General features: G+C 42.0%; 1 protein-coding gene across 2 annotated transcripts in view; it reads right to left on the bottom strand.

Annotated features, from left to right (window-relative positions):
* The window catches only part of PXDN (peroxidasin), a 165,026-nt gene that overhangs the window by 3,169 nt on the left and 146,943 nt on the right, over positions 1-14,914 (bottom strand). For both annotated transcript variants that reach the window (XM_030555520.1, XM_030555521.1), the window contains 3 exons: positions 13,047-13,167; positions 5,757-5,893; positions 2,426-2,535 (listed from right to left, as the gene is read on the bottom strand). In XM_030555520.1, the coding sequence (XP_030411380.1) occupies positions 2,426-2,535; positions 5,757-5,893; positions 13,047-13,167 (368 nt within the window). The remainder of the gene's footprint in view (positions 1-2,425; positions 2,536-5,756; positions 5,894-13,046; positions 13,168-14,914) is intronic.

Genomic DNA, 14,914 nt, shown 5'->3' with positions numbered 1-14,914 from the left:
AAATTTTTTAATGCAGTTTGCTCTAACACTCTTTCTTCCCCTCTCTCACAGTGTCATCTTTTAAGTATCAGTCACATACCTGCCCCTCCTACCCCTTCTTCCCTACCTTGCTTCTCTCACTGACACTTCCCGTCAGTGTCCTCTCCCCTTTCACTCCTCCCGCCCCATTTAGCGTATCTCTTCTTAACCAAACCCATCTAAAAACCCATTGAACTAACATGAAAATAGGATTAAAATTCATTAAGGGACAAATGCAAAGTACTCCACTTAGAAAGGAACAAACAGTTGCACACATACAAAATGGAAATGATTGCATAGGAAGGAGTACCGCAGAAAGGGATCCGAGGATCCTAGTGGATGACAGCTACGTGTGAGTCAATAGTATAACACTGTTGCAAAAAGAGTAAACTCATTCTGGGATGTATTAGCAGCAGTGTTGAAAGCAAGACACGAGAAGTAATTCTTCCGCTATACTCCGCGCTGATTAGGCCTCAGCTGGAGTATTGTGTCCAGTTCCGGGTGCCACATTTCAGGAAAGATGTGGACTAATTGGAGAAAGTCCAGAGAAGAGCAACAAAAATGGACTACAGGTCTAAAAAACATAACTTATGAGGGAAGACTGAAAAAACTGGGTTTGTTTATTCTGGAGAAGACTGAAAGGGAATTGATAACAGTTTTCGAAAGATTGTTACAAGGAGGAGGGAGAAAAATTATTCTCCTTAACCTCTGAGGATAGGACAAAAAGCAATGGCTTCAATTGCACCAAGGGCAGTTTAGGTTGAACTTTAGGAAAACTTCCTAACTGTCATGGTGGTTAAGCACTGGAAAAAATTGTCCAAGGAGGTTGTGGAATCTCCATCATGGAGGTTGTGGAATCTCCACCATTGGAGATTTTAAGAGCAGGTTACACAATACCTGCCAAGGATGGTGTAGATAATACTTAGTTCTGTCACGAGTGCCAGGAACTGGACTAGATGACCTCTCAAGGCCCCTTCCAGGCCTACGATTCTATGATTTTATGACCTTGTGCTGCATATTATGAACAACTCTGCTTGTATGTTATACTCCTTTAACCCACCATGGTTTGTCTTGTCTATTTTGACCAGGAGTGGGAAAACTACGGCCTGCGGGCCACATTCGGCCCGCCAGCTGTTTTAATCTGGTCCTCAATCTCCCACTGGGGAGCAGGGCTTGGCCCGTTCTGGTGCTCCAGAGAAGCAGGGTCTGGGGCCGTTCCATGCAGCTCCCGGAAGCAGCAGCACAGCCCCCTCCAGTACTCCAGCTGGGGAGCAGGGTCGGGGGCCGTGCCACGCGGCTCCCGGAAGCAGGAGCATGGTCCCCTCTCCAGCTCCTACGCATAGGGTTAGCCAGGGCCCTCTGCTCTGCATACTGCCCCCGCCCCAAGTGCTGCCCCTGCAGTTCTCACTGGCCAGGAACTGCAGCCAATGGGAGCTGCAGTGGCGGTCCTTGTGGTCCCTGGCCGTGCCTCGCGTAGGAGCTGGAAAGGGACATGCCGTTGCTTTCGGGATCTGCTTGAGGTAAGTGCCACCTGGAGCTTGCACCCTTGAGCCTCTCCCAATGCCCCAACTGCCTGCCCCAGCCCTAATCCCCCTCCTTCCTTTCGAACCCCTCATCCCACTCCCCTGCCTCAGACCGGAGCTCATTTCACACTCCGAACTCCTCATTTCTGGCCCCTCCCTAGAGCCCACACCCTCAACCAGAACCCTCACCCCCTCATGCACCCCAACTCCAATTTTGCGAGCATTCATGGCCCATCATACAGTTTCTATTCACAGATGTGGCTCTCGGGCCAAAAAGTTTGCCCACCCTTGATTTAGACTGTAAGTTCTTGTCTACTATTCTGTGTTTGTATAGCACCTAGCACAATGGAGCTATATTCTTGCTTAGTCCTTAGGCATTACCAGATTAAACATGATTAATATACAATTTAAAGTTATATATTGATTATCACCTAAAGTCACTCATAAATTTCAGGGATCCCACAAGCCAAAGTTTTTTCTCCCTATGTTCCATTATTTTATTTCTTTCACTAAAGGTAAAAACCAAGGGAAGATATTAAGATTTCGGTATATGAGCTTTTACCAATTTTTACATTCTATGAGAGGCTGCTTTGGAAAGGCTTTCTTCTGGGCTTCCCCCTTTTTACCCACAATTTTGCAAGTACAATTTAACACCAGCCAAATGATGGAATAGGTTATGTAGATGTCTAATCATTAGATTTGTAAGTACTGTTAGATAGATGGATGTCTGAATGGTGTCAATTTCCCCAGATACAACTGCAGGTACAGATTGAACCAATAACGATTAGAATCTACAAAATTGTGGATATGACATCATCAGAGGCTGCATCTCAAAAACAAAACAACAATATGGCTTAATGGAAAATGGATTCCAGCATACTCACTTTGCATTCACACATAGTACAAGGGTCCCTTTTCCAGGTTTCATTGCTGGAGTACGATTTACCCTTTTCATCAGTGCAATCAGTTCTACTGAGACGTGATTCCAGTTTCTCTTTATTGAAGACAGAAAAAGCGTAAGTATTAATTGAACTAAAGTAAAGCTTTCCTGCTTACGGATGTCCTTAACCTTATATACAATCCCCTAACCACATTCATGTGGGTGCATCTGGCTGATTACTCAGTTTTTGATCTGGTCAAATATACGGGAGATTGGGTGTGGTGAAATGTTTCAGTTCATCTATTACTGATTCAACAAAACTTTGGCTGAAACACGGCAGAGCACAGGGTGCTAGATTACCTCCCAGTTCCAGGAGATAGAGAGGCACAACCCTTGGGGGCTTGGCTTCTCCACCCCCCAGATCTAGGGGATGGAGAAACCCAGAACAAGGGGACTCTGCTTCCCCCTCAACATTCCCAACTACAGATGATGGAGAGGCACAGAGCCTCCTGAAGCTCTGGGGTTGGCAGGGAGGCAACGCGACTGGGTTTTCTGCCTCTCTGGTCGCCACGCTGGCAGCCTCGTGTCAATTTCTCAAGTAAAAATAACAAGGACATTCTCTGAAAGCAGCTGGGAAGCCAAAATATTCCAGTTTGATTCTTTCTAAGTGGACTGTTATTGAAATCCCTTTCCATTAATTTTTTTATATTTTTGAAGTTTGGGGACAAAAATTTTCCTCAAAAATGCAGAAAAGGATTCCCCTTTTTTGCTCAGCCCTTCTCAGTGTAACTGTTGAAAAACTAAACGGCTGGAGTCAAGCAACACATATAGAAAAAGTCTCTACAAGAGAAAACTAACCACAAACATATTTTCTTTCTTATTCTTGAAATACACACCTACAAACAAGTGAGCATCAAACAAAAATGATGACAAATGTAGAGAGAGAAAACTAAACTCATAAGACTGCCATAAGGAAAAGGAAGATTAGATTATTCAGCTGTAGAATACTGAATAAATGGCTACTTTGAAAGCATTTGTAACTTCACTCTTATTGACTTCCATGAACATTCTAATGATGCAAAGGAGCCATAAAACTAGTTTACCTGTCTATCTAAGGCAGGGGAGTGTACCTGGAGACCCCGTGCACTGCAGCAACACTCAGCTGTCAGAATGATCCTTTGGAACCATAGATAAAAGGGCACAACTTAGAGCCCATTCAGGTATCTTTTAGGCCTTTCCCATGCTAGCGGTGGAATGTAGGATACCAGCACTATATGTGAAGCTACATACTGCAGTGAAAAACACGCTGCGTCCACATGCAATGCGTAGGTACACTTGTCAGTGAAAGGCTCTGGTGATGAGGAAAGGCTCCACCAGTGGGATACCACACTGCTAAAAATAGCAATGTAGATGGTAGAGGCAGTGCTTGGGGGTGTAGAGAACCATTCCCTAAGGTTCTGGCATGTCTGTTCTCTACTTGCCTAAGCAGAGCCTCACTATCAACTGTTTATACCTGTGGTAGGCTGTGTGCAGTGTATGTACTCTACATGCCACCATAACATTTCTACAGTGTTGACAAACCCTTAATTGCACCAGTAGCAGAACCAGCCAAAAGACAGTCTCTTGTTTGGGAATGGAAATGCTGAATGGAGCTTGGTCAGCCCATAGTATTTTGTATTCTCTCACAAAAGGGTAGTTTGCTCCTGAATGACAATTGCACCATAATTCTGGTTTCCTCAGTATTATAGCCACATGTCAAAGTTATATAACTTACATTAAAATGTACTTATTAACAGGTATCTTCTATAATAAAGATTAGATTACCATCTAAAGAGAAAATTTAAATGTTATGAGGATTTTTTTTTAAAGGTTTTAGTCGGGTGCTCTAGGAACTAATGCAACGACTAAATTGTATGATGGTAACTTGCTACCGGTTACAGTGTTTGTGTGAGTGTAAAAGTAATTATTGATACATAATATTAAATCATAGTTAAACCATAAATGGCCAAGAGTGGCTTTATTTTTCCAAATTACTGTTTATATTTTGGAGAAAAATTGCGCAGCCATTTCTACTAATGGAAATATGAGACCTTCCTTACAGCATTTTTAATTTGCTAGAGTTTGAGGTAAGAAGGTCCATGTGCATGATACCAAACTTCTTCCATACCGATTTCTGTATTACAAAAGAAAACTTTAGACATTTATTGAGAAATATATACTCATCCTTAGAGACTACACCTGCGTGCAGAATGACAACAGTAAGGTTGAAAATATACACCAGAGTCATCTGAATTTATACTATTTTGGGCTCCAATTTACAAATTATCTATGGTTGTACAGTTTAGATCCAAATCCAAACTTGACCAAAGCTGTAAGATGTTCAGATCTAGTGTTCTGATTTAGACCTAAACTATTTTTAGATAATAACGTTAGTTATTTATGAACATGCTTGTGATATAATAAAGTGAAAATTCCAAATCAGTGGACTTCCTTTTGCGGTGTAATTTGTACCTGAATTTTGGTCATTCAACTCCAAGTTTGAGTAGTTAAATTACCTAGGTTGTAGATACACATTGTGGGTATAAATTGTACCTGTGAACAGGGAGGTGAAACTACAGTCCAGACAAATATATGCTTAGAAATCACTAACAGATCCAGTACCTTTAATGTGGAGTTACTTTTGAAGGAATTTCATTCCTTATGATCAACTTTGGGAGTTCTCTGATATGTAAAATATCTTGTGCATAAATAATAACTTTTTTGAGTGGCTACTATTATGGCTACTTTAGTTAGTCTGATTATTAAGAGATTTAATTTATGTCACACTGTAAAAGTCTTTTAAAAAAGATCTGAATCCTGGGTATAATTATTTACAATTACAATTTGGCACACACCATATTATTTCATAACAATTGAATAGTATATCACAGATATGGCTCAATCACAGATTTTACTCAGATGCAAACCGTAAACCCAGATTCTATAAATTCCAGGTCTAAGTATGAAGGAAAAAGCTAATTCCACAAACAGTTTCATACATACATGGAATGCATTGCTTACACAAGGTTTTGGTGACAGAAATCAACACAGACAAACTGTATAATCTTTGTTTTAAATAAGATTAACAAAAGACACAAAAAATAAACAATAATATGTACACTATGCTCTGTGTTCCATTTTGTCAAAAGATTACAAGATAAATTTTGGATTGAGGAATGCAAGGGAAGTCTATATATTTAAGACCACAGAAGGATCAATATTCTTTGTAAATATGTTGTTTAAAGTTTAAAATGATTAAATTAAATTTAAGATTAGAAAATGTACATTACATCTTCTTACCTGATTTCTGAGGCTTTTGATGGTTTTTTGCATTTCTAAAACAAATTCTCTGAAGTCATTCACCCCAGGTAATTTTATATGTTCATCAGATGCTGAAGTGGCATTATTAAAATGTTTACCCTGTTTTGTAGAGCTGCAACAAGAGGAAAACAGATTAGGATATTCACCCAATAAATTTTCAATAGATAGGCTATTTGCATAGGGGCTATCCAAAATGTAAATTATGAATAAATTAAGTATAGGTAGCTGGTTGTATGAGTTTTATGAAGCACAACAGAACACCAGTGCCATTGTAGCAGGATATCGTCACAGGGTCAGGGTAGATAAACGTATTACTCCTTATACCAGCAGGGACAGGAAGTTTTGAGGACAGAATGCATCAGTCTTAAAAGTTTTATGTCTACTATGTTAGGGAACAGAAAAAGTTGTTAGTCAATACCATTTTCATGGTATTGCCTACTATTCACAAAGTAAAGAACCAGTGAAGCAGTTAAGCTAAACATCCAACAATAATTCAGAGTGAAAGAATACTACTGATTTACTTGTGTAATTGTAATCGGCATTGTGCTTGGACTCACTTTAAAATTTCTTCCATGAATAGATGTCAGAGAAAGCACCTGTGCTAAAACCCTCAGTCTTTGAAAATGGAACAAGTTGGTTTACTTGCCTGTTTCCAATTTAATAAACATTTGAAGTCAATAGTGTTTTTTACAGTACAGAACAATGTAGAGCCACTTGTCTATTGCAATTGACATCTGGCAAACTTACATTCCAAAATCATTTTAATCAGTTCAATCTTCAGTGAAAATATTGTGTAAAGTCATCATAGAAAATTGACATATTCAGTATTAATTATATCATCTAGACAGATTTCATAAAACATTGAGTAAAAATAGAGAGAGTATTAATTATTAAACAATTTACCGCATGAAGCACCCAGGGCCCATGTAGCAGAGTATGCCAAATATTCCTGTTTGAGGGTTGCTGATGCCAGAGGCATCTCTGTACTAACACAATTTTTACATCAAGTATGAATATAGCCCTTGCATCCCATTGGTATAAGTAGTTTCTACATCTCTCACTTAGCAATCTGGGAAATTCCTCCCTATTGATATTTCTATTCTAACTAAAAAAGAGTTCAAAAGATTCTCTTTGTTACCAGGGCAGGAGAAACCGATGCTTTCTTTTTACTTTAATTTTTATGGGACTTATATTTATAAAGCTATAAAGAAGTTGTGACAAAGAACTTTTGCTTGTATATTATTATTTATGCTATGGAAATTTGGAAAAATTGGTAAAAGTTCACTTGGGAAGAAGAACCATAATCTACAATGCTCTGCTACTTCAGGGCAACTTTTAACAGTCAAAGTGAAAGTTACAGTGTTTGTTAAGCATTTTTTATTCCTATTCTTCCTTAGTGTTATTAAATGTATACACAAGTTGTTAAAATGGCTGAAATGTTGTGCAACAAATTCACTCCTTGTGCAACTTCATTACTCTCAGTGGAATTATTCCACACATGAATTTTGTTCAATGTTGTTTATAATTCATCAGACATACAGAAGCAGCAATAAAAAGTTTTGTTTGCTGTAAGAACAAGTGGTTTTATGTGTATAGCTTGTATTTTACTAATGCAAAATTTGACAGCAGAGGCTCAGATTTCTCTGAGTCACCACTGAAGCCCTCCAGTTCACTCATTTCATAATACTCACACAAAGTAAGCAAGCCTCTGAGTTGTTACCTTATATGTGCTTCCAATCATATCCTGACTTCCTGATTATAAATTCTTTGGGGGTAGGGACTATCTTCGTCTTGAGCCAATACAGCACTTGAGGTCCTTGTGAGTGCATAAGACTATTATGAGGACACTGGAATATGGTGGACTCATTAAGTCAAGATGCAACTTTTACTTCAAGGATATCTTTCCCTTTGTATCTCTTATAACATAGCAAGAGGTCTCTATACCAAACAACTGCTGGATTAAATTAAACATTTTTAAACCTTTCTCCTCATGTCATACTTCCACAATTATGGTCAGCAAAAGGACTTGAGCTAGAGCCATACTAATATAAAATAAAAGATGATAGTGGGGCACATTCTCCTTAAGGGTTTTTTACTTTTGGAATCTGCTCCCCATAACATTCCTAGTTCATTACCTTCAGGAAGCCTATGCAAGCCCACCTTTCCTCCCTGGCTCAGGAGTGGCGGGAAATTTATGGGGCTAGAAAATGGAAAAGAACACTAGTGGATATTCTGTTGGAGCAATTACATTTTTGTTAGTTGTTTGCTGGGGCCACAATTTTATGTTCTGGCAGCAACTGAGGAAAGATATTTTATTTAATGTGTATGTTGTATATATTTAAAAGAATTCTCAGGGAAGCCAAGAACCAGGGATAGGCACTTTTTTGTGGTTATAAAAATCAAATAAATAAATAAACTGCAAATTCCTGTCTGTATCCTTTGTTCAGGTTATATAAGAGTCCGTCTATCTGGCATACAACTATACGCCATATACCCAACGTGTGGTCACACTACACATTTTGTCCTACCCAGTATTCTTGTTTCATAAGAAGAACTTCCAACTGACCCCGAGGGAGAAGGTTGGGATCATTCTCTTGGCTCACTCACTTTTGGTCTTGTGAAATAAATGAATCAATGGGCCCTGAACAGTGGCTTGATCAGAATTTTACTTTTTAAATCAGAGCCCTTGCAGAATGTTATATTAGCTAAATGCGAGGCCCTTCATACATACTAGCCCACCTTGTAAACATGTAACTGGATACTTCACATTCAGAAACCAGTTTTGTAAAAGCTACAGTCTGGTAGTCCTTACATTTGTGGTGATAAAAAAAAAAGTGTACAGTCTTAAGCATTGTTTGGATAGAGCATTAATGCATAATAGAGCTGATTATACTCTGGCATAGATTTGGGTAGTCAGAGTAATTCTGTCCCAACTGTTTTGGGGCTCTGGTTGAGAAAGGTTTATACATATAAACACAAAAATAATCTATGACAAAATGTATGTAAAAGCTTGTTTCTTTCAGACTCTTTCAGAATCTGAGAGGATTCCAGCATCTCTGTGGGAGAGTGAGCAGATGAAGGCCTCTATTGCTGGACTAGTTATAAAAGACAGTTACCTTTTCTGTAACTGGTGTTCTTCGAGATGTCTTGCTCATGTCCATTCCACAATAGGTGTGCATGCTTGCCACGTGCACCAGTGCTGGAAGTTTTTCTCTTAGCAGTACCCATATGGGACACTAGCTCCATCAATGGGGGCCTGCCCCTGAACGGGACCCCATGGAGCATGTTCAGGCACAGTGAGGACTTTGTCCATCCTGTCTCTAGACTGGGAGAACACCGAGGCTAACCAGAGCTAGAGGGGCCTCATCCTGAGTCTGGTGTGGAGAACTACATATGTGAATGCCGACATGTGACCCAGGAGCTGGAGGCGTGCTCTGTCTGTGGTCATAGGGAACCTTGTGACTGGGCTGATGAGCCCTTTTAGGGTCTCAAATCTGTCTGGTGGGAGGGAGGCCCTGGCTGATGTCGCATCCAGGACTGCCCTGATAAACTCTATGTGCTGCACCAGGACTAATGTGTACTTGTGTCGTGGACAGCAGGAGTGCCACGTGATCCCACACCTGCGACCTGGAGCTGCCCTTGACCAGCCAGTCATCAAGATAGGGGAAGATCTGAACCCCACGATGACTGAGGTAGGCCACCACCACAGACATGCATTTCGTGAACACCCTGGGAGCAGTGGACAGGCCAAACGGGAGGACTGTATATTGGTAGTTTTCCTGCCCAACTGCGAAAAGGAGAAAACGCTTGTGCCCCTCAAATATATGAATGTGGAAGTACGCATCCTGCAGATTGAGGGTAGCGTACCAGTCCCCGGGATCCAGGGAAGAGATGATACAGGCCAGACAGACGATGTGAAACTTGAGTTTTACCATGTACTGATTCAAACCTCGCAGGTCCAGAATGGGCCTGAGCCTCTCTTTGGCCTTTGGGATAAGGAAATAGCAGGCGTAGTACCCATTGCGTCTGAACTCCGCTGGCACCACTTCCACCTCTCCTAAGCCAAGAAGCCTTGGAAACTCGAGGATGAATAAACCTCTCCCCCAAATAAGTCCAGCCCCCTTGAGTCTTTATTTTTCGGAATAGGGGCTGGTTGGTCCTGCCTCTCCTTGTGGTTGACTGACTTGACCACCAGGGAGTTGGGGACAGGAGGGTGTACAAGTATTCATGCCCCTTAGTGGGCACAAAGTACTTGCAGTCCACCCTCTGAGATGGGGGACAAGGAGGCCGTGGTTTGCCACAAGGCCTTTGAAATGTTTGCCACCCCTTCGTGGAGTAGGAGGGCCACCCTGCCCGGTGTCAAGGCTGAGAGGACATTGAAGAGGGAGTCTGAGGGTTCCTCTACCTCCTTGGCTTGAAGATTGAGGCTCAATGCCACCCTTTTCCACAGTTCCTGGTGGGCCTTAGAGTCTTCCTGAGGAACAAGTGGAGGAGGGGCCATAATTGCCTCATCAGGGTAAGATGAGGACCAGGGGTGTAGTACTGTGCGTACCCACTAGTACCAGAGGTTCCACCACTTGGTCGCACTCTAGACGCGGAATCAGAGATGAACACTCCACTGACTCCTTTCTGAGGGGCTGAGATAGGGAGGCTGATGGTCTCTCCGAGGTTCCGGCCACCAAGCGACACCCCACCAGGGGCTGCGTTGGGGGCCACGGGGCTCATTGGTACCACGGTGGCGGACAAGGAGCCCGGTGCCACTGCACCTGCTGCGGCATTGGTGGAGAAGGCTGTTCAGCCTGACTAGCCTGCCGCATCGAGTGATGACTATGAAGGGCTGGTGTACGAGCTGCCGCTATCCCGGAACTGGGAGGAGCAGAGGTATTGGGAACAGTGCCAACCATGAGACTGTGATCCTGGCGTGGAGGAGGGGAGTACCACCAGTAGCAGCTGCTCAGCGATCGGCTCCAAAGGGTGGATCCGCGACAGCGAGGTGCCGGCGATCGATGCCTGGGACTGTGGGACTTGTGCCGAGGCGGGGTCCTGGAGCGAGATGAAGAATGGGAATGGTGTTGATGCCCATATTGCGACGGGCTATGATGGCTCCTCAGTGACAAGGATCTCCGGTGCCGTCTGTCCTGGTCTCAATGGGGCCTGCTCCCCTGGCGAGGTCTATGGTCCCTCCAGGCGAAGCAGTGCCTGGAACCCCTGGCAGTCGGAACCCCTGGTGGGGGGTCAAGGACCGGCGCAGACTGCGCACGGGGCAGTCGCTGATTGGCAAACAGCATCGGGAACATTCCCTAGAATGCGAACTGCACCGATCAGGTGGTGACTTGGAGATCCAAGCGGTGGCTTGCCTCTGGACGGGGACCCAACAGTGGTGGTGCCCCTGGAACTGGCAGAGACATGATGTCTCAAGCCACTTGCAGGGCCTCCAGCATGGAGGCCACCTGGACATCTGGGAAGGTTGACACCGAGTGGGCCAGGCTGCTCCGCTCAACCTGAGTCGGAGGCCTTGAGGATAACGAGGTTTATTGACGGAGAAGACTTCTTCTTAGCCTTCTTGGCATGCTCCACAGGCATGGAGCGGTGTCCACTGGTGGCTCAGAAGTCAAATGTTCCTTTCTTTCTTGGTCCGAGGCTTGAAGAATCTGCATATCTTGCAGCGATCGCTGAGATGGGTTTCCCCTAGACAGCATATACAGTCCATGTGCGGCTCACTCACTGGCATCAGCTGCCTGCAAGTATCACATGACTTAAAGCCCAGGGCATGGGGCATGTCCTGACCTGGGCGCACTAAACTAAACTAATATTAATCTAAACTACTTTAACTACAATTACTAATAACTATGAAAGAACAGGAGTTCAAGAGGAAAGCTGCAGCCAAGCTGGAGCAGAGCAGTTCCGATGCATCTTCCCTGGTGGCAAGAAAGAACTGAGGGTGGGAGGAGTGTGCAGAGCCCCTTATACTGTGCCATGGAGGCACCATGCCAGGGGTCGCTAGGGACGCTCCCCTACGGGTATTGCTAGAGAAAAAACTTCTGGCACTGCTGCATGTGGTGAGCACACATACCTATTGTGGAACGCACATGAGCAATCACTCGAAGAAGAATACGTTTTCGTTCACAAAAGGTACCCATAGGGTGAGATTCTTGAGAAACTGTTTTGGGATGTGATCGCACCTGAGAGAGAGTTATATTGGAAGAATTCAGCTTAATATCTAAATCACAGGGTACCTGGGACACAAGAAACACAATTTCTAGATAAAAAGGAGACAAGATGGAATCTTATTATGCAAAGGCCTCCTTTCTTGTAGATCTGGAGATATGAACATACTATGACAGATTCTTCCGTTCCAAGTTCCAGATGCTGCAAAAAGAACTAGAATCTGGCTGCTACTGCTGGTTTGAGAATTCCTCTAGAACGGGACACTCAATATCATAAAAAACGTGACACTAGTTCCTACACCGACACCAACTGGAGTAAGGTGTGTGTCAGGGCAGGGAAAGGGCACATCTGGATGGAGAAGAGCCCACCTCTACTTCACCAGTCCACAGCTGGAATAGGGTCCCCTACAGTTTTCATAAACCAGAACAGACCTTACACTGCTGTAACTTATATCAGTGTTGGTGCAACTTGAAGATCAGGAAGCCATAACCAAAACTCTTCTTTCCCCCATTCCTGCACTGAATGGACCTTGGCACGCGAGAATCTAGCCCGTTTTTACTGATTTCAGTGCTACTGCCCCAATATTTGCCCTGCCCTGGCTTCTAAGCAAGTACTAGACACTGAGGTGGGGCACATATTATCTGTAGTCCCTGCTTGTATCACTTTGGGGACAGCAGGACTGTGGGCATTTTCCAGGCAAACAGATGCTGTTATTGATGGATGAAATAAAGACCCAGATTTTCTGCTGCTTTTTCTTTACATTTCACATTTCTTCTGAGGAAAATAAACAAGATTGAGGGCTAAAGTATTATTGTTTCACATGATGAAGGTCTTAGAAAAATTAGAGCTGGAAGATAAACCACAGCAGAAACAGGACTTAAAGCTGACAACAACCTGTAGCATTCAATTTTGTTTTGCTTTTGAACATCTAGAAGCATCAGAATGAAAGGCATCAATCCCAGACTGATGGACTGGAGACTGCAAAACCTAATGTATATTTGCAGGAAATCATTCAATTTTCCTCCACCTTACACAAAAACAAACCAAAACAAACAAAAAAACCTACCCTTTTTCAGATCTTAGTACAAAATGCTTACCTCACTGTTTTGTGCATTTTCATTTTCTTTAAGGGCTTGTCCTCCTGAAAGCTATAATCAAGAGAACGTCTTCCCCGGAAGTGATATGAAAATGCATTAAACTGCCCTCTGGTTCTACAATCTGAAATAAGACAACAAATTATATGTTGGAAATTAAATTATAAATTGATAATTTTATGACAATAATAATTGTAAATAACATACATTTAAAAAAACTACAGAATTAAATCCTGTTTTCTCCTATACAGTGGCTTATGGAAGTTTTTCCTTTCTTTTAATTAAATCTTGTGATTTTTTTTAAATTATTCATCTAGTGGTACTAAATTATTTTTCCTTTAACTGTGTTCACTTCTTTCATACATTATCAGATCTTTACACCTCCTCGTACAATTCAGACCTATACCTGCTTCAGGAAGTCTATAAATTTTGTTTATAATGTAGTTCTACTCTGAAAAGGTGCTAAACAAAAACAGCATTCATCAGATCTTCTTGTATCTACTCAATGACAAGTTTTCAAACTACTTTTTGCTTCTATTGGCTTGTCACAGTCAACAGAGATATGAAAGAGCAAGATAGATTCTACAGAACCTCTTTTTATTAAAAAGATTCTGAAATTGGAATTCTGGTTACTAGTAATTCAAAAGAAGGACTTTCAAAGCCTCAGGTTTGAGTTGCAGCATTGGAAGCTAGAAAATGGAGGGAGGGAAATGGTGATTTCCCCTCTCAAAATGACCTCTCTCCATGTCTGAAATATCTGCAAATACTGGAGGCAGTTCAGATTTGTCCACAAAGCTCCAGAACATGCCCTTTCTTTTCTGTCTCTAGCTAAGATCTTGCAAAGTTAAAAGGAAATAAGAAATATATATTTGGAATTGAGTAACACTAATCTCTTATTCCACTCTGTTAATTGTAGACGTGCCCACCAAAAGAGGCCATTGTAGAAGCACCTAAAGGAAGGAAGTAATCATATAACTAATTTTCCATTCTAGTCATAACTTTTCTCTCTCAGAATGCCACAGAGGAGGATGTTACAGTATTTGAGGAGAGTGATGAGGTCCCGAATGAGAGATTGAGCACTAAGGATAGCAAGAAAAGGACAGATCTTGGAGATGTCAAAGTGGAAGAAATGGAATGACATGAATAAGATGTGGATGATGGTAGTGGCATTAACAGGAGAAAAGATGAAGCATTTTGTGTTAGTTAGGAACTATGTCCTACTAGTTAGGAACTATGTCAAGGCAACACCACATACAAAAAGATGTCAGACAGATAAACTCAGATGTAGAATTGGATGGAAGGAGAGAGGGTAGTAGTGCTGATCAGCAGTGACCTCTGCTAATGATTGCTGAAAATGGAATGGAGGGGATGGAAAATTCCGTCCCAGTTTTGGAAGGGAGATATCTGTCCTTGGCTTTATCTTCTTTTCCTTCTCTGGCTGGACTTCAGTGTTGACAACCATTTTCTTCCCAAGACATTCAAAATCTCTAGAGGAGAGAACCTCTCAGGCTTCTCTGTGTCTGGATTATAATCTGAAAGAGCGGTCTTCATCTTTGGAGATGAACAAAATGACAATGGAAGAATATAATAACTTGAAAACTGAGCAAATCAGCTATGCAAATCATTGAAATGCAATACAATTTTACAAAGTGACTTTCCAGGATTTAGCAGCACATAAATCTAATACCCAAAGTATAACGGACACTTACTGCATAGGTTTTGAAGTCAAAGAGCAAGAGCCTCTTGGCTCTTGTTGAATTAAGCATGCTAATGTTGTGCCAATACTCAAAAGAGCAACTAGGATGACCCAAGAAATTATAGGCCAGTTAGCCTTATAACAATCTTGGGCAAAATAATGGAAAAAAAATATG

Source organism: Gopherus evgoodei, chromosome 3, assembly GCF_007399415.2.
Source record: "Gopherus evgoodei ecotype Sinaloan lineage chromosome 3, rGopEvg1_v1.p, whole genome shotgun sequence".
Taxonomy (NCBI): Eukaryota; Metazoa; Chordata; order Testudines; family Testudinidae; genus Gopherus; species Gopherus evgoodei.
The sequence above is the reverse complement of the archived record's forward strand: the minus strand, read 5'-3'. Positions and strand labels throughout refer to the sequence as shown.